Source organism: Ciona intestinalis, chromosome 5 (assembly GCF_000224145.3).
Source record: "Ciona intestinalis chromosome 5, KH, whole genome shotgun sequence".
Taxonomy (NCBI): Eukaryota; Metazoa; Chordata; class Ascidiacea; order Phlebobranchia; family Cionidae; genus Ciona; species Ciona intestinalis.
This window is the reverse complement of record NC_020170.2, coordinates 105,631-128,563: the sequence shown is the minus strand read 5'-3', so window position 1 is coordinate 128,563 and position 22,933 is coordinate 105,631. Positions and strand designations below refer to the sequence as shown.

General features: G+C 33.7%; 3 protein-coding genes across 4 annotated transcripts in view; 2 read left to right on the top strand and 1 right to left on the bottom strand.

The window, feature by feature from the left end:
- LOC100181461 (kinesin-like protein KIF21A) overlaps positions 1-9,195 on the top strand; it is a 27,988-nt gene extending 18,793 nt beyond the window's left edge. Inside the window, exons 26-40 of the mRNA XM_009860401.3 lie at positions 232-336; positions 393-533; positions 1,146-1,281; positions 2,435-2,616; positions 2,810-2,959; positions 3,198-3,256; positions 3,349-3,480; positions 3,868-4,007; positions 4,079-4,155; positions 4,743-4,846; positions 5,581-5,745; positions 7,612-7,723; positions 7,782-7,958; positions 8,089-8,297; positions 9,032-9,195. Of these exons, the coding sequence (XP_009858703.1) occupies positions 232-336; positions 393-533; positions 1,146-1,281; positions 2,435-2,616; positions 2,810-2,959; positions 3,198-3,256; positions 3,349-3,480; positions 3,868-4,007; positions 4,079-4,155; positions 4,743-4,846; positions 5,581-5,745; positions 7,612-7,723; positions 7,782-7,958; positions 8,089-8,297; positions 9,032-9,077 (1,935 nt within the window). The 3' untranslated portion in view covers positions 9,078-9,195. The remainder of the gene's footprint in view (positions 1-231; positions 337-392; positions 534-1,145; positions 1,282-2,434; positions 2,617-2,809; positions 2,960-3,197; positions 3,257-3,348; positions 3,481-3,867; positions 4,008-4,078; positions 4,156-4,742; positions 4,847-5,580; positions 5,746-7,611; positions 7,724-7,781; positions 7,959-8,088; positions 8,298-9,031) is intronic.
- Positions 9,196-11,389: 2,194 nt separating this feature from the next.
- LOC100182216 (ran-binding protein 3) lies at positions 11,390-19,776 on the top strand. The gene is made up of 13 exons (XM_002126731.5): positions 11,390-11,501; positions 13,603-13,739; positions 15,027-15,176; positions 15,238-15,297; positions 15,921-16,051; positions 16,321-16,431; positions 16,631-16,738; positions 17,239-17,337; positions 18,144-18,195; positions 18,252-18,418; positions 18,580-18,703; positions 18,761-18,900; positions 19,211-19,776. The coding sequence occupies exons 2-13, from the start codon at positions 13,694-13,696 to the stop codon at positions 19,451-19,453; spliced, it is 1,431 nt and encodes a 476-aa protein (XP_002126767.1). The 5' UTR covers positions 11,390-11,501; positions 13,603-13,693; the 3' UTR covers positions 19,454-19,776.
- dlc (dynein light chain) lies at positions 19,760-21,418 on the bottom strand. 2 transcript variants are annotated; one of them, XM_009860217.3, is made up of 5 exons: positions 20,821-21,418; positions 20,440-20,550; positions 20,249-20,378; positions 20,017-20,120; positions 19,760-19,953 (listed from the first exon to the last, which is right to left on the bottom strand). In XM_009860217.3, exons 2-5 carry the CDS (start codon positions 20,544-20,546, stop codon positions 19,788-19,790), a joined length of 507 nt encoding a protein of 168 aa, XP_009858519.1. In that variant the 5' UTR covers positions 20,547-20,550; positions 20,821-21,418; the 3' UTR covers positions 19,760-19,787.
- Positions 21,419-22,933: the final 1,515 nt, after the last annotated feature.

Sequence of the window (22,933 nt, the reverse complement as noted above, 5' to 3'; positions counted from 1 at the left end):
AACCTGTTAACCTCAGGATATTCAACGCTGGCAAAAATAACCCAAACAAAAGACTAAAGGTATTTGCTGGTTAGCTGTTAAGAGTTTTGTTGTTAAAGATTGAAAAGTGGAGATGGGATCTCTTGAATAGCATCCCTGTATTGCGATCTGGCCACCAGAGAACACTTTGCAGTAGAATAACAACCGTAATATTCCACAGTGAACTTCATTAAATTAATTTCTTCTTTATAGAAACCATCTGTACGTCGAGCACTGTGTGATGAACAAGATGCAATGCAAGAAAACATTGTTTATGTAAATGAGCAAATTCAGAACTGTCAACTGGAGATCATGCAGGTCTGTAGATATATGTTGTCCCAAAGAAATTAAAATTTCTATATTGTTTAATTCAGGTTGAAGAAGCAATGACTAGTGATAGTTTATTGTCGCAAATTATTCAAAATTGTTCCTTAAATGAAGCTCGCTTCTTTGTTGAAAGTTTTGTGTCTTTGACATTGACCAATTCATCATTGATTGTTGAATGCAGATCAAGGGTGAGAAGTTTTTTCTCAATTAAATTAATAATTGAAATTGAAAGTACAGATAATAATAATCACTAACTAAGAACCTGGTAACTAACCCAAGATAAGTAAACTAAATAAACAACGTGTAGAGTATCTCAGTATGTCACCATTATTATAATTCTTTATATTCCTCCGCACAAAGATACAATATTGGACGCGTGTCCTCATGGATTCTGTTTTGTTGAGTAGTTGTTATTATGGAGACTCATTTCCACACATCTCAGTTTTCAACCCTCACATATCCACATATAATTCAAAAATTCAAAATAAATGTTCTGTATCAAAACCGCATATTTATCATTAGCAGAAATTTGAAAACGTGTAAAGATGTTTAACCAATAAAAGCATTCGATGCACTACTTTAACTGAACAAGATTATATAAATCATAGCGCCTAAAACGTCTAGTTATTTCCAAATTTACAAAAATAAACGTTTTCATGAAATTTCTTAGTTTACAATTTCAGAATAATACATGCACATTTACGCATTTTGTTTTTGAATTACTTTATAATGCTAACATTCCTATTTGTTAAAGTTCTGTTTTCTTGTTAAAAACTTTTTTTATTTTGTTTAAACTTCAGTTAGAGGAAATGGAAACTCGTTTGCAAGAAAGTGAACAATCAGCCAAACAAGCTCATGAACTCATGCGATATGTTTTGGAAGAAAAGCCGTATTTAAATTGCAATATCTCTGAATGTTTGACTGAATTTATAAGAGGTAATACAAATTTTGGTGACATTCTACTGAAAACATAATATATTAAATCCTAAAATTGGTGTAAAATTATATTGCCACTAAGAACAGCATATTTTCTTAAATGGTAACCCTTAAGGGACGAGTAATCCAAACACCAATTTTGAAACAGGTGTTCATAAAAATGTTCATATTTTTTTATGGTTGGTAAAAGTTCTTACAGTTGTTTTTTTTGAAAGAATAAGGGTTATTTGCCAATATAATGTTTGAAAAGGGCATTATAGCATTTAACTTGATTTAAAAACCAAAAGGATTTTTAAGCAGATGGTTCACATGCTGCCCCAAAATCAAGGTTTTACTGTCATTCTGTCCAATAAAAACGATTTTATTTGATCTCTATGCTGCTCTGCTTTCCTGTCCAGGTCTAAGTGTCCGGTTAAAAATGCAGTTTTGGTTAAAAAGGGCCATGTCACAAGTATTTCCTCACAAGTATTTCCTTTTGCTTCAACATGTTGTTTCTACCTTTATATTCCCAGTAAATCGTTTTTTAAAGTTTGTTAAAAATTTTGTCAAAATTCAAACAATCAATTTAGTTAGGTAGTAAACTAACCAGGAATCAACCTGTACTGGATTCCCTATCCATTTTCATCTAAAAAAACAAATTAAGCATAAATACAAAAAAATTGAATGACGAAATAATTAAAATACAATCCTGTAGCAATTTTTCCAAAGAACCAAAGAACAAAAGTCTAATTGATTGTTTTTGCTGCCACAAACACCTGTGTCACTAAAGAGCGAAATGTGAGAGTCTGTCAAAAATGCAAAATTAAAATATGTCTTATCCCCAAGGGTTAATAAAACTGTTTTTTAATTTCTCCACTTTTGTGGTTAAAGCATAAAATTTAGTAAGCCTAACTTCTTTATCAATAAAAACTATGAACACACAGTTATTAATAGCAGAACAATATTTTTAAAGATAGAGTAACTTAAACTGGTGGAAATGTTTTTAAAACAAGATTTGTTGTGTATAAGGTATTCTTGGAAACATATTTTTTACAGTAAGTCATCCGTTCGCTTCTTACAACTGTTGTTTTGTTTTCATTTGTTCCATATTTTGTTTTTGCATATTTTAAAGAAGCCATCAAAGTTTTGTTATTTGATGCTTAATGATTGGCAGGTACATACAGTGGAAGTAGCTCTAGCTCAAGAGATTCATCTCCAGATAAATCGGATGAGAATAAGTCAATTTTAAATAAACCAACAGCTTTGTTGGCTCCAATTCCGCATATTGAGCAAGATGAAACGGAAATCACTGAAACAAAAGAATTAAAAGCCAGAAGAAGAACTGCGACTCCACAGGTAGCAACCAAGTCTTAAGTCTGATTTTTTTGGGTATAAAGTATTGTCTTTTTTAAAGTACTGCTCAACTTTTTTTTTAATTTAAGAATTTAAAAAATATTACTTAATTCGCTATGTGCAAAATTATTATTTATTGATTAGATTTTTGTGTTTCACCTAAACATTTATTAATAAAAATGTGTTTGTTTTACAGGAGTTGTTACATGGAGGTATTCAGTTTAAAGAACAAGCTGTAAAATGTGAGATAAACGATTCCAACATTAAAACACAAGAATGCTTGGATGAAACATTGACATCAATTCCATGCGATGATGAAGATGAAGTTAACGTGATCTCAAGTGATGTAAGTGGTTTGTTGTTTCACAAACATAAGGTTTTTTGTAAACATCAACTGTTGACGGTGTCACCTTAACTAATAAACCTATTGTGGGTGAAATGAAAGCCCGATTTAAAAAGTTTGATTTAGCAAACGGTGATTAAACAAGTAGTTTCATTAAGTGGGGTTAACTTTTGACTGTATATTCTTTTCTTGACTTTATAATAACTTGTGTGTGTTTAACCTTTCCATTATTAATTTACAGCTGTCAAAGTTGGAAGAAATAAAAAACATTCCTCTTGAAACAACTGCTTTAAAAGACAGGTTCCATTTGTTCAGTAACTAATACATTTTTCATCATGAAATTATGGATTAAATGTAATTTTAAATTAAACTTAAATGTATTTTAATTTTAGAATTGCATCTACTCAACTGCCAAGATCGAACTCTGCACCTAAAACTCCAGAACCATCATCTAAATCATCAATTCCAACCAATGTTTTCATGCGATTATCAAAATACACACTTTCTTCACCCATGACTGCCAAGTAAACTATGCATTATTTAAATTTTATTTTAAACTTTAATCTTATTTTATACCTAAAATATTTTTTTCAAAACAAAATTTGTATTAGTGCTTTGTGTTGTGACTTGTGAAGTATGTTGTGTGGTCATTTAGTAAAAATGCTCCTGTACATTCATGTGATTCAATCATGTTTTGCAGTTTTTATGTAAAATATTGATTTAGTTATTGTGTGGGCTTCTGATCCATGTTATGCAAACTTAATATGGTTTGTTTTTGAAAAGTTTTAGAGATACATATGTTATAACAGTAGTGCTAGGAGAAGACAATGTTTCACCTTGTAAGTTGATTTGCATGTAATTTAATGTTTCAGCCCTTGCTGACTTTTTGATAAAAACTTTGATGGTTACAGAGGTCATATGACCCCAATTTCAAGCAAAACGTCATCTGTTCGATCTTCACTATTGGATTGTGTTCAAGTAGCCAAAGGTCACCATAAAGCTGTCCTGTGCATTCATGCCACTGATCATTTGCTTTTCTCTGGTTCAAAAGGTAATTCACTTTGTTTATGATTTATCACTTATTTTATTTCTTTAACTTTATTTATTGGTGTTGTCATATAGACAGAACAGTTAAAGTTTGGAATTTGGTTACTGGACAAGAAATTATGTCTTTGGAAGGCCACCCCAACAATGTCAATGTAAGTCCCGCTTTTTTAGCATCTGTTGAGGAATAGAATGAATGTTTCTCTTATTGGTGAACTAAGTTTCATTGGTAAAATATGAAAACTCTCTTTTGGGGGGTTTATTGAATTTGGTAGTACTTCACTTGTACTTCAAATTAGGGAACATTTATAAGGTAGCACAGCTCTAATGAATGGGCACATATAAAATTATCATACAGAACATAAATTGAATTATAAGGTACGCACGAATAATAATGATGTATGTTAGTCTTTGCATAAATTTCCCAATATTATCCTTTAGCTGATTGTACTAATATTTACATTAGCAAAGTAATAGCGGTGTAACTGGGACATTCATATTACTGTTAGTCCCCCTTTATAAAAAAGTGATTATTATCATAAACTTGACAGTTTCCAAAACTAAATCCCAGGTGTTTGTTCATCATGATTGTATTCCTATATTAATATATTGCCAAATTATCCATGGATTTAGAATTTCTACATTTCAGAGTTTAATTTTCTGTGTTGGTTATGTTCATTTATTAATCTCTTTTGTTTTTTTTAATATTTTGTTTAATACCATATTCTTTCAAACATAACAGATAGTAAAACACTGCCCCATCAATGGTCTTGTCTACAGCGTTTCATTGTGCTATATTAAAGTGTGGGATATACGAAGCCATGCAAAGTGCATCCGGGTATTGAGGTAATACAGCAGCTTAAGTGTCGGTGTTGTGTCACTAAACCATTTTTAAATAAGTTTGTCTTCTCTTTTTTCAAATGGTTGTTGCCAGGTGTCACATTTTTACGTGGGACTGATGCATTCTTCTTATTCTAAACAACACGTAACTTAGGCAGCACTCAACGAACTTACTTTACTTCACTCTCGAATCTCTTTTATTTCATCTCGTATTATTCTCCCATGGTCACTACAAATCACAACGCGCTTATATATGATACAATCACACAACCAAAAAAACATACAGGTAAAGAAGAACTGCATGATCACTGCAGCGTCTGGATAGGTAACAGCAGGAATGTTTTGAATGGCTTCAGAACTTGCAGTTATGTTCCACGACTTCTGCGATGCGTAATTATCGTTCTAAATAAGCGATAGAACGACCTAGAAACTGACGCGTATGAAATATGTAGATTATATAACAATAACATTTAACGCAATGGGAGCATAAATTTGTGACACCAGGCATATATCATTTTACAGTTTTTCTGCAAATTTATTTTCCGAAATTAGTTACTCTAGAGTAAGTTGAACTTTGCCAGCAGTTAGCTGGACTTACCTATTCTTTTTAACTAAAGAAGACCTGTCTAGCTTTTGGGTTATTTTCTCACATACTACTTTATAAATCTTACACACACTCTAGTTAAGAATCCTCGCTTACAATTTATTATGTTTGTATTTAATTATTGCTTTTGTTTTAGTTCATCTGGTGGAAATCAGCTTGTTGGTAACTTTATGCGAACCATACCTCGAACAAATCGAATGCCTGACAATGAAAGTATAATTAATGACTTAACGCTCAGCTCGGATTCGAAAATGCTTTTTTGTGCCACGACAACACACGCCAAAGTTGTTGAACTCAACAAGTAAGTTAGTTGTTTTTATTTATTTAAGCAAGTGCTTTATATCACTTGTGTCAGACCCAGAAGTAAGTCATCATTTGGTTTGATCATCTGCTACAGTTTTACTGGTTTATGCATTATTAACCGCCATCTATTTTATTCCCTATATGCCTATATAATTTGTTTGGAATGTACTTTGTTAAACTGTGTGCACAAAGCATTGTTAACAAGAGTAAATGTGGTATCACGATTTATGATAGAAAGGTTGCGATGCACTGGTTAAGGTAGTTGTGAGCATGTTAGATCCTATTCATTAAACAGTAGTAGAGTAACTTTATCCACATATCTTAATTCTAGCGTTTATTCTTGTATCTTTTGATTGAAATAATAAAATATATTCATAAATCTTATACTAAATTTTCAGATTTAAAACCGCATAATTAGCGAGTAATTAACAATTACTTTGTTCAAAAGTAGTAAATCCAAAACGAACCTTAAACCATATTTAAATGATCACCTCCTATGAAGTGTTCCTAACTAAGCGTTTTTAATAAACTATTATGCATACAATCGCCTAATTAGCTCATAAGGGATAAATTCAAAATGTACCTTAAACTGTGATTATTTGATTGATGAAATATTTATAACTAAGCATATTTTTATAAACCATATGTATAAAGTCCAATTAATAAGTAATTATGATTATAATGCTTGAGAATCAAGAAAACAGCCATACATCGGTAACTGGTTAGTAGAACCGTAATCAGGAACTTTTAGCTTTGTTTACTTGCAGGGCAAATATAAATTAAAAGTGTGTAAAGTAATATATATATATCTTATTAAAAGATATGAATATATATCTCTTATTAAAAGATATGAATATATATCTTTTATTAAAAGATATGTTTCCCATATTTCTTATTAAAAGAAAAAGTCCAAAGTAATTGTTACGTCATGCGAGGATTAAACTCTTTAGCAATATTCTTTTACGAGGCGCTTAAACATTTAGGCCACCATTTCCAGGGAAACGATCTGTGGTATCTAGGAAGGAATTTGGGAGTGTAAGATAATGAATTCACGCAACGATTGGCGTCTGTAACAAACTATTACCATTTATGCATTAAAAGCACTATTCTTATACCCTATTATCATTTATCGTAACTGAAACATCATTTCAAGTTATACATCATCTGATTAATTTTAACCTCTTACATTACCTGGTTACTGAGTAAAGTTTTTGTTCAAATTCACAAAACAAACGTTTTTAAGCGGTGACAAGGTTAACTAGTGCAAGTGTACAAGTCAACACAAAGTGCAGAAATTTTACAAAGCGTATTTACACATATACTTTACCACCACTTAATCCTCAATCCCTCAAACATCATTAGGTTTCAAGAGACAATACATTTATAAATGCACTCTACCTACCATTACACAGTCAACAATGATGACTGAAAATCACTTGGTTGGTTACTTGTTTATAATCAGGCTTAGTTACCATTTTACATTTGGTTGTTTAGTTGCTAAAGCTATAAAAAGGGGGAAGTTATGAAAACACAGTTCGAGAAACTTTGTCGTAACACTGGGTAAAAACGTTATCTACATGTTGTAAACGTCTGACCAATACCTCCGAGTAATTAATGTTTATATAATTTTTAAAATAATAAAACAAATTCAGATGAAGTAAGAATTTTAGCTTTTTGCGTTCTTTTAGGTTTATGTTTAGACTTTAATTTATTTTTTTTTAAATTGTTCTAAACTTTTTTTAAATTTGGAAGTATGTATTCCTCAGAGTCATGCTTTCCTGTTGTAAGACATATGTTATCTCATATTCTAATTAAATTGATTTTTTGTAATAAATTATAAAAAATAATCAGTAACTATATTCAGATTTGGTGTAATTGGAAAACTCATTGGTCACAAAGGGAACATTATGACGATGTGTATTCCCCGATTGGGTAATTCCACAGTAATCACTGGAGCAAAGGATCATTTCATAAAGGTAGTTGGTCGTGTTACTATTTGGAACAAAGTTTGTTTTCAAAATTTAATCAATGTAGGTCTTTGACTTGTCGAATGGGATTTCTGGAAATGTAGTTCCTTCAAGAACATTAGAACCTCCACACATGGACGGGGTCGAATTCCTTTTGCTCTCAACCAATGAAAATTTCCTATTTTCTTGCTCAAGAGACAAATCTATTAAGAAGTGGGACATGGATACAAAAACAGTTGTCAGGGTATTTGAAACTTGTTTTGTGTTTATTAGTGTTTTGTTTTGAAGTAGTTGTTTTAAAACATTGGTTATTTGACTTATTGTCTATGATGAAAAACTGTGGTCAGCGTACGTTAACCATTCTTGTTGGATAGTCAGAGTACGGTGCACATGGAAATTGGATATGCGCAATGGACCTTGTGAGGTCGAATAATGACCAAGAGCTTCTTGTTTCTGGTGGAAGAGATGGTTTGTTGAAACTGTGGGACATGGATCAACTGAACTCTGTCGGTTCAGTGAGGGCACACACGGACACCATTAATTGCATCGCTTCAAATAACACACATCTATTCACTGCATCAAGGTAAGTTCTTTTAGTAATATCATGTGTTTTTCAGTCAATTACAGTGCAAGCGGCTATGTTTGCATTAATATATAAAATAGAATTGCTTTAGGGAAATGTGTTAGGTGGTGACTTTTGATATCGTATCTGTACCTGGTCCTACCGAATTATAGCTTTAGGTTACATTTGAGCATCTCTATCCATACACAAATTTTCATTTTTTCGTTGGTATGCCCATTTAACACCAAATAATTAAGTTGGCCAATATATCAGCAAGTTATTATGAATGGATAGATCACTTAATACATCTTTACCAAGGTTTACAGTTGTTTGTATAGATAAATTAAGCTGTAAATTTATACAACAATAATTTGACCACTGTGTCATACACGAAAAAAAAAAGAACTGCAATCTGATAATTCTATCCTAGAAGTTACAGCACACCAATTAATGGTTTTAAAATAAATCCAATTGTGTCTAGTTTAGTACAGAATATAGTAACCGTTATCCAAGTTGCCACTATTTGACTTTTGTAAACTTTACCTAAGCCCTAGAAAGAGAGAAGAGGTCTGTTTGCGGAGTGCATGGGGCTCCAAATATCTGATTGCAAAAGCAAATGGCAACAGAGTGTATAGCTGTTGTAGATCTAATTATCCTCTGTACCTAAAACTAAACATTGGCATGGTAAACAAAATTTATTTTATGTCCCAAGTTTAATGGGAAAAATGTCTTTATAAATAAATCTGCTTTTACAGTGATCGCACCATCCAGATGTGGAAACAGGTGCAAAATTTCAAATAACACGAAAAGTGGAATGTTGATTTCGTGTTCAAGTTAGTTCAACTGTGCCTGGGTTTCTTCTTTTTTCTGCCTTACAGTTCTCTTACTTTATTTTGCAATAAACGATTTATTGTTAAATATCTTAGTGCATGTAGAACAATCAGCATTATGAGACTATCTGTTTCAAAAACACAAAATGCCCACTATTGTTATTTAAATCGTAAATTAGCCGACATTTTACGTTTAAAGGTTACATTTCGTTTTCCAAAAGTTGTTTTCCAGCCACGCGAGGATTAAGTTAGTTACATTTGTTCATTCATTTATTTAAAATATCATAGCGGGTATCGAAGAAAAACTAAGTGACTTAAACAAATTTGAAGGTTAGAAAGTCTTAGTTCTGGTGACTTTCAATTCAAAACTAAAGTTTAATCGTGTAAGCGTCGGGTCTGGAATGTTTTCAACGAAGAGTCGTAGTAAATTTGGACCTGGTGGTTATTGTATTTGTTTCGACATACTGCGCATGCGCAACAGGTACAAATATATCAATCGAAACGAATAGATTACGACAAAGTATTGCCAAACACATTTTGCACCGTTTTAAGGTATATTTCTACCATCTGTACTCCTGGCGTCACGATGTCTGATTACGTCAGACGTCATGCTATGCCGATAATTACCAGTATTGAAATGAAAACCCAAATCACTTCATTGTTACACTCGACTCTTACATCTGTTAGTATTGTTCTATTTTATAAAGCAAAGTCAAAGAATATAGTTTGCATTTAGCATTGTTTATTTTTGATCATCAAAGAAAAATATTTACTTTGTATTATAGCCTACACGGCTTATTTTTTCGAGTAATTTTACAATTGAAGAGAAAGATATGGCATATGTAAGCCATCCTATTTGAGAAAAGTGTTAGTAATTCATGTGAAATATGCTTATCAAACTAATCTAAAATAAGTTTATTAGTAGTAGCCTGCTTGCTTATTCTAGGCATACAAATAACGTATTCAACTCAGTTCTGTCGACTTTAAATCAAAAAGTTAATTAGCGTGTAAACGTCGTGTCTGGAACGTTTTTAACAGAGGGTCGTAATAAGTTTGAACCGGGTGGTCGCAGTAGTTTTTTGGCGCATGCGCAGTAGCCCCGGTACAAAAATATCAGTCGGAACGACATATCACGACACCGGGTACACATTGTAGCCTTATGTCCCGAGTTCGATTACTTTACTGTTTGACCAAAATGCTAAATTCAAAATGTACCTTAAACTTTAATTAAATGAATGCACTAGAATACCCCAACCCATACTACATATATAATTGCCTGATTAGCGAGTAATAAACGATTACTTTCTGTTCCTTTAAAAGCGCTAATTCTAAAATGTTCCCCTATCATGAATAATTCGATACATTAATTTTAAATGAGCTTAGTCGTATAAGCATAGTGTATAAAATCGTCCAATTAATAAGTATTTAATGGTTATAACGCTTGCGAATCAGGTAAACTGCCATACAACGGAAACCCGGTTTTTCTTGCGTTGCAGTGCAAATATAAATAAAAAGTGTGTATAGTAACAGTCTACCATATCTTTTATTTAAAAATATCTTAAATAAGCATCGAACTTGGGGCTTCAATCTGCCACCGCCCGCGCGTAACCAATAAGGTCACGGTTTCCAGTTAACGAACTGGCGAAACAGCGGTTATAATGTCCGGCAGTTTGGGATGACGCGTGTTTGTGAGTTAAGCAATCCACACAACGATTGACGCCTGTACCAAACTAATACCATTTAAGTGGGCACGTATTGAAAGCGCTACTCATATACCTTATTATCGTTTATCGCAATTAAACCATTATGTTTTGTTAAACAACATATGAATAAAATTAAACTCCAAAGAAACCTAAGTGCTGCGTGATTATAGTTTTCCAAATCCGCAAAAGCAAACGTTTTTTAACGGCGAAAAGGTTAACTAGTGTGAGTTAACAACAACAAATTGCAGGAGTTCTACACAGCATATTTACACATATTCTTACATCATAAGTCTTCATGAGTTATGATACATATGTAAATGAATTTTACCCACTGCTCCACAGTCACCAATGGCGACCGAAAATCGCTTTGTTGCTGAGTTCTGGCTTGTTTTGATCGACCTTAATCGAAAGAGGGTTAAATAGTATTATGCTAATTATTTTGTACGTGCTTACTCATTAGAGTTTTGGTCTCTTGTTAAATTTGAGCTATAGTATATTCTGAATACGTGCCCAAAAATATCCGCAACCACGCGGAATAGAAATCACATTTTTGGTCCTAACTCGAAAAATATTGTAGGTGGATTTATTTTGAGGCAATGAGACGAATCATTAACAGCAAGTCACCAACGCCAACCGTTTTCAATTTAAAGCTATATTTACTAAAATATCCACAACCCGCACATTTTAAATGGGTACGTTTATTTCGTCAATTCTTTCATCAAAGTCAGTCAACATTAAAGCAGTACTGTACAAGTAAGAAGTAATATAACATAAGAAAAAATTGTCACATAGTTTCTGTTAAGGAATCTAAAGGTACTATTTGGCCAAAAATAAAGGAAGGAAAAATGGAGTTAAACCAGATTAACCTTGCCTAAAGCATATGAGCAGTTGAATGGTAGGAATCACTAATCAGGGCCAGTTTGGCTCTCCACCATGCCTCTGCTAAAACCTGTTTCTTTGAGGTATTTTTGCTGCTCGACCGCTGGTGGCCAGTACAAGTTTCGGCCCCAAAATGTTCTTTAGGTCTCTGTGATACCCACGGTATAACATTTTTAAAAAATTAACTTTAAAATTGCAGAAAAAGTGCTACACTGCTACGTAAACCTATTTAGTATACGCGAATACGAGACGTCCTAAACTGAACAAAAGTTGCATTATTACATCATAATATTATATTCATTTGATTTTACCTAACTACTAGCAAAGTCTAACTCATAGGCCACGCAGTTAAGATATCCTGCACATATTATCCCTACTATAATATAACATGTAGTTAATATTACTTAAGGCAGGTGAATTACGACAAAGCTGACTAAGCATGTTTTTGCTCATTTTTAAAGTTAATATTGAATACAAACAAATCAGTGTTTTTCTTAAATATACAGTGGGTATTAATGTGACATGAGCAACATTTTAGGAGTTCAGACCAAAAATTTTCACTTATTACAAGCGGTAAGATTACCTTCTGTACATTTATTTAACCTTCTCTCTGCCCATAGGCATTAAGCAAGGAAATATTATTTCTCTGAATTAGGGATGTGCTCAAGTTGTAAAAACATGGGACTATACAGAGAAGACGGAAAACTTTTTCCGCTAGGTGTCGGTAATTATTTAAATTAAAAAATACGGAAAAATGAACAAAACAGCACTACAAAGTGTTAATAAGTGTAAACAAATTAATTAAATAATAATAATAACTTTATAAATATATAAAACACTAGTAAGAACATATTTCCCACATTAGGTCGGTTATATACGCTCTTTCATTCTGTTTACTGTCGTCGAGTCTGTGGTGTAACGCTTTGCGTGTGGTCCTATACTCTCTTTGTTTCATTTTTATCGGGTTCGAGTCCCGCACAGTGGAATACTTATTTTTATTTTTTTTAAAGTTTTTTTTGTTTGATTAGCACGAGTTTGGAGTTAGGGTTTGGGGTTAGGGGTTTATATCTTATTTGTATAAACCGTGAAACTAACTTCTCACCATAGAATAGAGAAACGAATTTGTCATCGCCTCCTAGAGGAAAAAAATTTCCGTCTTCTCTGTATAGCTCCATGTGTTGTAAAAGCTTGGGTTCGCCGAGTGCAAGGCTTTAACGAAAAGCCCGGACAAGCCCAAGCACCTTTGATGTCATCAAGGAGAAAGGCGTATGAGAATATGTTTCTATTCATTCGAAAAGCGTTGCTATTTAAAATAATACAGAACACGTGGTTTGCGGTAAAGAGTCGTTTCGTAATTCCCAGTATTGCAAAATGTAAAATTCATATAAAATATATAATATTTAATTGAAAATTGTTTATAACTGTTGCAGCATTTTTTTTTTATTTCATTATAAAATAGGTTATGGATTTTGGGCTTTTTATCTTAAATCAAATATGAAAACATTGGGCCCTTTGTAATTCGATATGCGCTGCAGTTCGACACCAGCTGTAATTCAATACCAGCAAATTCGCTGGCGCTGCAATTCGTTGCTTGCGAGAGTGCAAATTCACTAGGAACGAAAAATAATTAAAGAGAAAGCTACGCTGACTAGTCTCGGTATATTTCAGTAGCTTCACTTTTTTTCATTTTTAATATTTTTCGCTCTCGTGTGTAACATTATAGCAATAGCAAAAGGTTTGGCCCTTGGTCCAGTTTTCAGTCAAGTGCTGAGCATCAAAAAAGGAGACGCTCGAGCACGAGCTTTTGAGTTCGGGCTTGGTTCGGCACATCCTTACTCTCAATTCCTCCTTTTAGCTGCATCTAATGCGTATTTGCTGATAACTTCAAATATTTAATTTGATATATTTCCACAGAAATAAGTCATAAAACTTTTGAACCACCTTGATTGCTAAGTTCGTTTTAGTAAGGATACTAAAGCGAAATATTTCTCGAAATTTGTACAAGATGTCCAAGAGTGAAGATAATAAACCGCAAGAGAATATTGTCAGTGGTAAGTGTTCTGTTTTTTTTAATTATAGTATATATATGCAACATAGGCTCCAAGTTTTCATTCTTGGGGTGGCCGGCTATAGTGACTTAAAAATCGTGTGACGTAATAATCATTATGACGTCATATATGATGTAAAATAGTTACAGCAGCGCCTTCCGCGAGAACATGCAAACGGCGAAGTATCGTTTAGTGCGGGAATAAGCAATGTAAAATTATTTGGCTTGCATTGGCAGATTGTTTATTACAATATAGTAGTGATTGACTCTGAATTTTCTGTGTCATAATACCAATAGACGTGTTGATTATTTGTATCATAATAGCGATTGACGCGTTCATTGGTAACCTTTCAAAAGTAAACTAAATGCTTGTGTTTTTAGTTTACGGTCAGTAAAGATTAAAGCAGCTTTGTTTTATTGCATGTTTACATTGAGATAGGCGTATTTAGACATAACTACACTGACTTTCCAGTTGTTTTCTCCCAATTAAAACAGGTTAATGTTGTTTACTGCAGCAACACTTCTGCCGGATCGCAATGAGTGTTCTACAAGTACAACATTCTGTACTTACAAAGTTTAAAATATGCATTTTTCACGATTGTAAAAATAAGAACGTCTTCAAACCTTTGTATTGTATTTTTCAATAGCCTACATACACTTCTAGAAGTACCGCGTGATGACGTCATTAAACAGAATACCAGATCTTGTAATTGGTTTCAAATACAAAAGGATTCGAATCTCACGAATTCGAAATTCTGTAATGTGCATCCCTAGCTATACGGCTACCTCATGTAATCAAATTTAAAAATATCACTAGATCTTTATTTCGATGCTGGGTTTCTTGTAAAGTTTGTTTTAATTCTACAACTAAATTTAGATTTCTTTTAGTTCATTTAAAAATTTTTCCTAGAAAAGGCATAAAAACAATCCTACATATTAAAATTTATAAAACCTCAAATAAGGTCACCATAATAGTTTAAACAACATACACCAACCTCTACAATGCATGGCTGGAAATCATGACATCATAGCAGTTCTTTCCAGTGCTTTTATTCAGTTTGTGCCATTGAGAGTGTAGAAGTAAAATAATAATCAATTTTAACTAATAATATTTTAAAAACTTGGCATTGACGAATTCAGAATTAAATTCAGTTTCAATTGAGATTTCCAAAAAAGAAAATCTGTGTTAAGTTGAATGTGTGTTAAGTTGAATGTAAAACCAACAGTATTTCAACCAATTTAGAATTAAATATTAAAGAAGCTTTCCGATATCAAAGTATTTACAACACAGGAACATGGTTAAAAAGATCACGTGCAGACATGGTGGGCTCATCAACAGAAGCCACAGAACATGAACCAGAGGAGAAGCGACCAGCGTTTCGTCTGCAACCACCAACATTAATACATGGACAAGCAAAACCTGTTCCGAAATCTGCAGAAGGTAAAATGTGAAGTAAAAACAACCATTGCGGTTAGTTTGTATAATTATTTTTGTTTCACAGACTCTACAAACCGATGTAAATTTTTGCAACCTTCCAAATTAACTGTGTCGTCCACATCAGGTAAATACTAGTTATAATTGACTAATCTGCAGGAATAAAAAAATATTCTGTTAATTGGGTTTAATCAACTTAAAATAATCAAATAATCTTGTGTGGGCAATGACAGTCGTTATAACACATATTATGGTAACAATGCAAGCAGAGCTACCTCAGCAACGCAACATATTTTTAAAATTTTTTTTACTCTTTATGGGTGAGGTTCTTGTCAAGGACCTGGGGTTTAGGTCAGATTTTGCCTATTACCAAAACATCTGGAAAGCCCACTTAAGTCCTCTGTGCGGCTGATGTCGCATTGCAGTCTGAAGCGTATTATTGGTACCATTTTTTTTATCCTCATGTGCTTACGTGTTACCACACTTTTCAGGTTTATGTATGATTATTATTTTATATGGCTTCCTTTTTGGACAACCCATTAGTGACCGCTGGGTTGGAGCAATGTCCGTTAAGTGTCTTGCCCAACAAAGACACATATGCCAATCAGTGTTAGTATTAGTATCGCGGTTGAGCATCTAATCGGGGACTATTTGGTTTTGATGCAGGCGCCTAACCCACTGAGCCACGGCGCCGGGCAAACACTATGTGGGTTTACAATCATTCAAAGATTTATACTTTTGTCAAAACAGGAGCACAACATAAAAATGACAAGTCTCCCCTTCAACCTGCCAGAATTGGATCTGGACTTCTTGTCTCTTCCAGCAATCCGTTTTTGCTCACTGCCAATGATTCAATTAAAGAAGAGGAATCTGTTAAAGAAGTGAGTATATAAATATCATTGTCAATTAGTAGATTCTAATCAAAAGTAAATAGTAGATTCTAACCAAAAGTAAAAGAATTAGCAACTGAAATTTCACTACCTATTGTTTGGTATAAAGAAAAAATTAAGAGAAGCAAAATTAGCGTTTAAGTATAATTGGAATATAAATAATTTTGTTGATATTTCTGTTTTATGATTTTTTTCAAAGTTTCACAACTGTTTAGTTACAGATATATGTTCTTTAAAAAACTGACTTGTTTTGTGTCCAGAATGAAACCGTCGCCCCTCCTGAACAAACAGAATCAAAACAAAATGGTGGCTCAGCAGATACTGGTGAAAAATGTGTTCCCGACAGTACCACAGATAAAGCAACAACTAAGGTAATATTTTATCCCTTATTTTATTTTAGCTTTAAACCAATGTCTGTCTGCATATAAGGGAACATAAAAGATAAGAAACTTACTCTCCAACTTTATACTCCCCCTTCAATGAGATATGAGCGATGGCTAAACATTCTTTCCAAGAAAGCGTGTTGGAAATATGGAGTTAACAAAGCTTTTACAAAATTTCATTTGGCAGGACACTAAAGAAGGAAATTTGTTTCTACAAAGCACTGAAGTGTCGGCTTCCGCATCAGATGGATTTGTATTTGGTAAGAAGATGGAGGAACGTGTTACAGTGGCCGCGGTAAATACTTTTGTTGCATTTCAAGCTGAAATAGAAAGCTCCAAATGCCAATTCAGGGTTGGAAGCAGTAACATTCCAACCAGTATAACCTTTCACCCACACCCCCAGGCCACTATTCTTATTTTTTTGTCATTGATTTGTTGGGGCCCTATAACATGTATGTCATTTCAACATATTGTGCTGGGCTGTTGTCTGCTGCAGTTCCTGACTCAATTTCGTAATAATGTTGTAACCACATGTGGTTGGTATAAAACAAAATATTGTGTGTTGCTAGGAGTGTAAACAATTTATACTCAAAAGTGGCAGTCTCATTGTCTGAATAATCCTATTTGCACTGTTATAAAAATTATTAAAGTTACTTAACAAAAGTTGTCCTAACACCTCCCAATAAAACCATATATTTGACAGATTCTTATCACAGTCAAATATAGGTAATGATATCGTGTTTATAAATATTCTTATTAAATTGAAGGAATTTCCCAATTACGTTGTTGCTTCAGATAAACTCGGATGTTGCTGAACAAGAGAGTGGCGATGCTGGTTCTTCTGTTTCATCATCAGAGTTTGTCTTTGGTCAGAATCTTGCTGAGCGTGCAAAGGTTAGCTCCTATTTTGTTTTTTTGTTAAGGGGCATACCAACGAAAAATCAAAATTTGTGTATTGATAGATATGCTCAAATGTGATCTAAAGCCACCAATAAAGTTTTAAAATACAAAACAGCTTTTGAAAAAAATGAGTTTCAAAACCGCAAATTCGACCGCTGGAGTAAAAAAAAAATTGGCTGTGGCGCAATGCATGGGATTCCCATTGAAAAAAATTCACTCAACTTTGATCGTTTCTAGTTTCTAAAATACTAAAGAAAATTTAAATTTTATTCCTGATTTGGTATAATGAATGCTTCTTCAAAACTATCTAAAAAAATTGTAAAACATAGACTTTATTATGTTTTAATTTTCGATTGAACGTAGCTACATAATATGCTGACTCAGCACTTTTTTTCTTATTAGTTAGGTTTTAGCACTTTTTTTATATTAAAATGTTCATTATGTCTCACTAGTATCTACTGTACCATTTTGTTTTTATAAAAAAGTTAGTTTTTCGTGTTTAACATTTGGTATAAAAATATGCCGAGTCAGCCTAATCTGGTATGTACCTACGTTCAATCGAAAAATTAAAACATAATAAAGTCTATGTTGTACAATTTTTTTATATATCCTTGAAAAAGAAGCATTAATTATACCAAATCAGAAATAAAAATTGAATTTTCTTCGGTATTTTAGAAACTAGAAACGACCAAAGTTGATTGAATTTTTTTCTTATGGGAAATCCCATGCATTGTCGAAAGACAGAACTTGAAACAATGTCGCTGTATTATCAATATTTAATTGAATAAAACAAATTTTAGGTATCATCAAGTACGGATCCACCATCATTGTTCATGCCACCTAGCAATAACGGTTTGTACTTATCTTATTAAATGTGTATTATGTTTGTTATAACTTTGTATTCGTAGAACCATCTGGTTTGGATGCAAAGAATGATTCAACCAATCAAGTGGAAACAAAGAGAGGAGGATTAGAAGAAGATGCTGCAGCTCATTTTGCCGCTTCTCAACATCGAACAGTTATACCCGAAGTTGAAGTTGTTACTGGTGAAGAGGGAGAGAAAAATGTTCTTCAGGTATCACACAATACATGTTTTTAGCATGAAATTGTAAATAGGGTCTCAAAATGGTTACAAGGGAAATAAATTTACCTACACTGCTATTTTAAATATAGCAGAAAGCTTAGTTTAAGTTATAATCAAATTGTTTTGTCTTAATGTGCAAATTGTATTTACAGATGCAGTGCAAATTGTATCAATTTGATGCAAAAAATCAAAACTGGTTGGAACGAGGTGTTGGAAGTTTACATTTAAATGATGGGATATGTAATGATGGTGATGTCAACTTTCAATCAAGACTTGGTATGTTTTGCAGAATAGTTTAAAAATAAACAGAAACCACAATAACCAACTTTTCAGTTATGCGAACACATGGGAGTCTGCGTCTTGTTTTAAACACTAAGGTGTGGCCACAAATGACAGTGGAGCGAGCAAGCAAAAAATCTGTACGTGTTTCTGCTCAAACAGAAGATGGTAGTATTAGTGTTTTTCTAATATCTGTAAGTATATATCAATTTTCCTCACTTACCATTATTTTGTGTATAAATGTGGAAAGGAATAACAAAAGAGATGCTGAAACTATTGGACTGCTAATTCTACAAGGTTCTTATAAAGAATAGACATACTTTACCATAACCTATGACTTAACATGTTGCAAATATATAGGAAGCAGGTTTTGTATGTAAGTTCTAAGTTTTGTCTCGAAAAGTTTAGAACTTCTGTGTTACATCTTAACACGATAATTTTTATACAAATGCATTAATATAATGTACCAGATATGGTGGTTTCTCAGCTATTGAATTTTTGCAGGGGACAATTAATGATGCAGAGCAGATTTACCGAGCTCTTGAATATCGTGTCCTGCATCAGAAACAACTGGAAGATCAAAACAAAGAGGATGAAAATCCGTCTCCGACCAAGTCAAATAATTGTGGGGATAAAGACAATGACAAAACACTTGATGTCAGCAAAGAGTTACCAGGTGAAGTAACGGACAACACATTGAAAATTGAAGCTGCTAAAAATACACAAGAAACCACCACCACAACTTGATCCACATCTGCATTTCTTAAGATATTCCAACTTTCGTTGTCATGAAGACACCCTCATATATGGAGGCATTCCTACCAAACTATATTGTAATATTATCTTTTATTTATTTCTACCTTTGGATCTAATTACTTACAAGTGTTTTTTACGTTGGACCAACAACCGTTGCATATAACTAACATAAAGTGCTTTTATAATGCACAAGTGACAACAAGAAACACCAACACGTCATATTGCACTCTGTTTACGAACTCACGTTTTTCCGTTTGGGAGGTCCCCACGGTGTTGGTTTTAAAATTCACGCAATAAAACGTATCGGAACAATATCTTGTATTACTTATTCATAATATATTCCGTACACGGTAGCAGTCGCCCATAATGTCTTTCCTTCATATAAAGCACCCGCCCAGCTGTCACGTTTGGTGTCCATCAAGCACCTGCTGCTTACTCTTGTTCCCTGATCTTTTAACTGGCCGATGTTGACCAGGACGACAAGTTTATGTCTGGAATAATATGTCAAATAATTATCCATAGCGTTTGAATTACCACCGATGCAAATGCTATACCTGTTATAACCAAGAGTTTTTAGGATTTTCAATATTTTGTCAGAAATCTGCTTGCTCAGTTCACGGCTTATAACTGAATTGTATTCAACGTCTTCTAGTTTGTCCTGGGTAGGGTAATAACATAATGATAATAACTTCTTCACACTGACGTCGCAAAACAACTATGACCCATTGTTCATTCGGGACCTTTCTAATCACTGTTTACTATTATGACAAAAGATAATATACTTACCATAAGGACTTGTTCTAATATAGCCTGGACTTTCCCAGGCTCAAATTTTTTATCTGGGTCCACTTTATACGTATTCTGGTAACGAACGGAAAACTTTTTCATAAGAAACAATTCACTTGTTGGATCTTCTCTGTACAAATCAAAATATAGGTTTCAGATTTTTAATATAATGCGTTCAGCTCGATACTCACTGAAACGTGCACAAACTTGATCCCACTGGGTTCAGTCGAGCGAGCGAAGCATCGAACATACTGCCTCGCCGTTTCATGCTGCTGTTTATTCCACTTGGGACAGACATTATCCTGCTAAAATTGTACTATGTAAGCCAGTTTAAAACATTCATGTAACGTTATCGACAGCTGTATGCATGTATAGCTATCACTGCCTGTATAAACAACACACGTCCTGCTGTTGTCTCACAAAAAGCATCCACGTATCAAAACCATTTTACAAGCAAACTGCGGTGAGGTGTAGCTAAGCAACCATTTGGTATTTATACAACTAAATACTTCTACTTAGCATCTGTAACTCCCGTCTTCCAGTTTAAATATGAAATAGAATATGATACGTACCCTGTTTAACGGAAAAGAAACTTTCGAGTCTGGCAAACAGTTAGATATATTTGTTTGTTTATTTCTACAAAACCAAATTCGAAATAAATACCGAAGAAATAGCATTATGACGCATATGTACATGATATAATCCTCATAAACGTAGTAGAAAAATGGACACGTTATTTTCAATCATTCAAAGAGTCTGTATAATAAAAATGAATATCGCAAACCTGATAATTTTTTGGGATGATAATTTGTTCATTATTTAACGCATTTCTTGGTTCTGGACCTCACAGCTAGTGATGGTATACGGCTCCGGTGTCGCGATATATTCGTTCCAACTGAAAAATTCGTACCGGGCGCTATTGCGCATGCCCCAAAGACGCTACTGCACATGCGTAGTAGATCGAAAAAAACAGAATACGAGGTATATATTAAAAATACACCTGCTAAAAAATGTTCCGGGATAAAATGTTACTAGACACATTTTGCACAGTTTCAAGCACAGAAATAAAAATAGAATAGAAAAAGAATAGAATCTCCAATGTCGGTAAACGAGAGAGATGATAATACTCTTTTTCTTTCGCAAGTCGTTCCCGTTTACTATTGTGGTCAATGAAATCCATGGCGTTTTATGCAGTTTTTCTTCGTTTTTTGACTTAATTTAACTTTAAAAAAATAAAAACTGTTCCGAAAGATATATAAATTTCTAAAAAAACGTTTGTTTGAACGTTTTTAATTAAATTTATTAAATAATTAATTTTCCTAAACCAGCGCAAAACTGTAAGCGTTAACCTACCAAATAGCTAAACTGGCCTAATAAACTAGAATAGTTGTTGTAGTTTTTAAAATAAACAGCTAAAACCTCCCAAAACCACTGTGCGCCTATCTTTTACAATGGAGACCAAGCGAAATGGGGACGGAATTGGCGGTCACGTGAACAGAAAAAGAATACATCACGGTTTTGGGCAGTTGCGCGTTCTACTCTTTTTTATTTCTGTGGTTTTAAGGTACATCTCTAGCATCTGCTGTATAGGGCAGTGCTCTTCAACCTCTTTTGGGTTGGTCAACCCCTAAACTTGTTGCGACGAACTCATGCACCCCTGATTGCTTTAACGTAACGTAAAACTAATGACATTTCGCAATATCCCCGTTGGTCTGACTACCTCAGACCAACGGTCTATACTAACTTTGCCTCAGACACCAGCTTTGCTGGTAATTCATAGTAATGAAATAAACACCCAAATCAATTCATTGTTACAGTTGACTGCTAGTATTGTTTAATTTTATCAAGCAAAGAAAAAAAGTAGTTCGCATTTAGCATTGTTTATTAAGATCTAAGGCAAAGTTTTAGCTTGTGTATACACTAGCGCCGAACAACGGAATATAATACAGTTTGCGTGGTATCAAGCGGTCGCACAATTGCCTATCAATATGTACAGTTGCAGCAAATCGTGAGTGCTCTAGTCTGAACCATAGTGGACCTTTAAAAACAGTTGGGCACAACACTTGCAGCATTGTTTTGACGTACGATAAAGTCCAAAGTAGACCATACGTCACAGTGCTGCAAATTACGGAACTGGCGAAGTTCTAAATTAGTTTAAAATTTGATGTTTTTTGTCCGGCGCTGTGGCAAAGTGGTTACATAGCGGGCCTGTCTGTTACCAGAGGTACTTTGTTCAAGGCTCGTCGCTGCTACCATTGTGGGCGTATGTGTTCTTAAGCAAGACACTTAACGGCAATTGTCAGTGGCCACTAATGGGTTGTCCTTATTATACACAACAAAAAACTATGCCAAAAAATCACCTGGAAAGTAACATACATGGTAACTCGTAAGCCTGCACGAGATGTGTGAACACCGGTGTTATAACGACTTTTCCTGCCACGCGAGCAAGTTACATTCATTCATTCATTCATTCATTCATTCATTCATTCATTCATTCATTCATTCATTCATTCATTCATTCATTCAATCAGTGTCGCTATGTCGCAAGAAAGAAAGAAAGAATGAATGAATGAATGATCATTCATTTTTCATTCATTCATTCATTCATTCATTCATTCATTCATTCATTCATTCATTCATTCTTTCTTTCTTTCTTTCATCTAATAGTTTCCAAACTGTGGTACG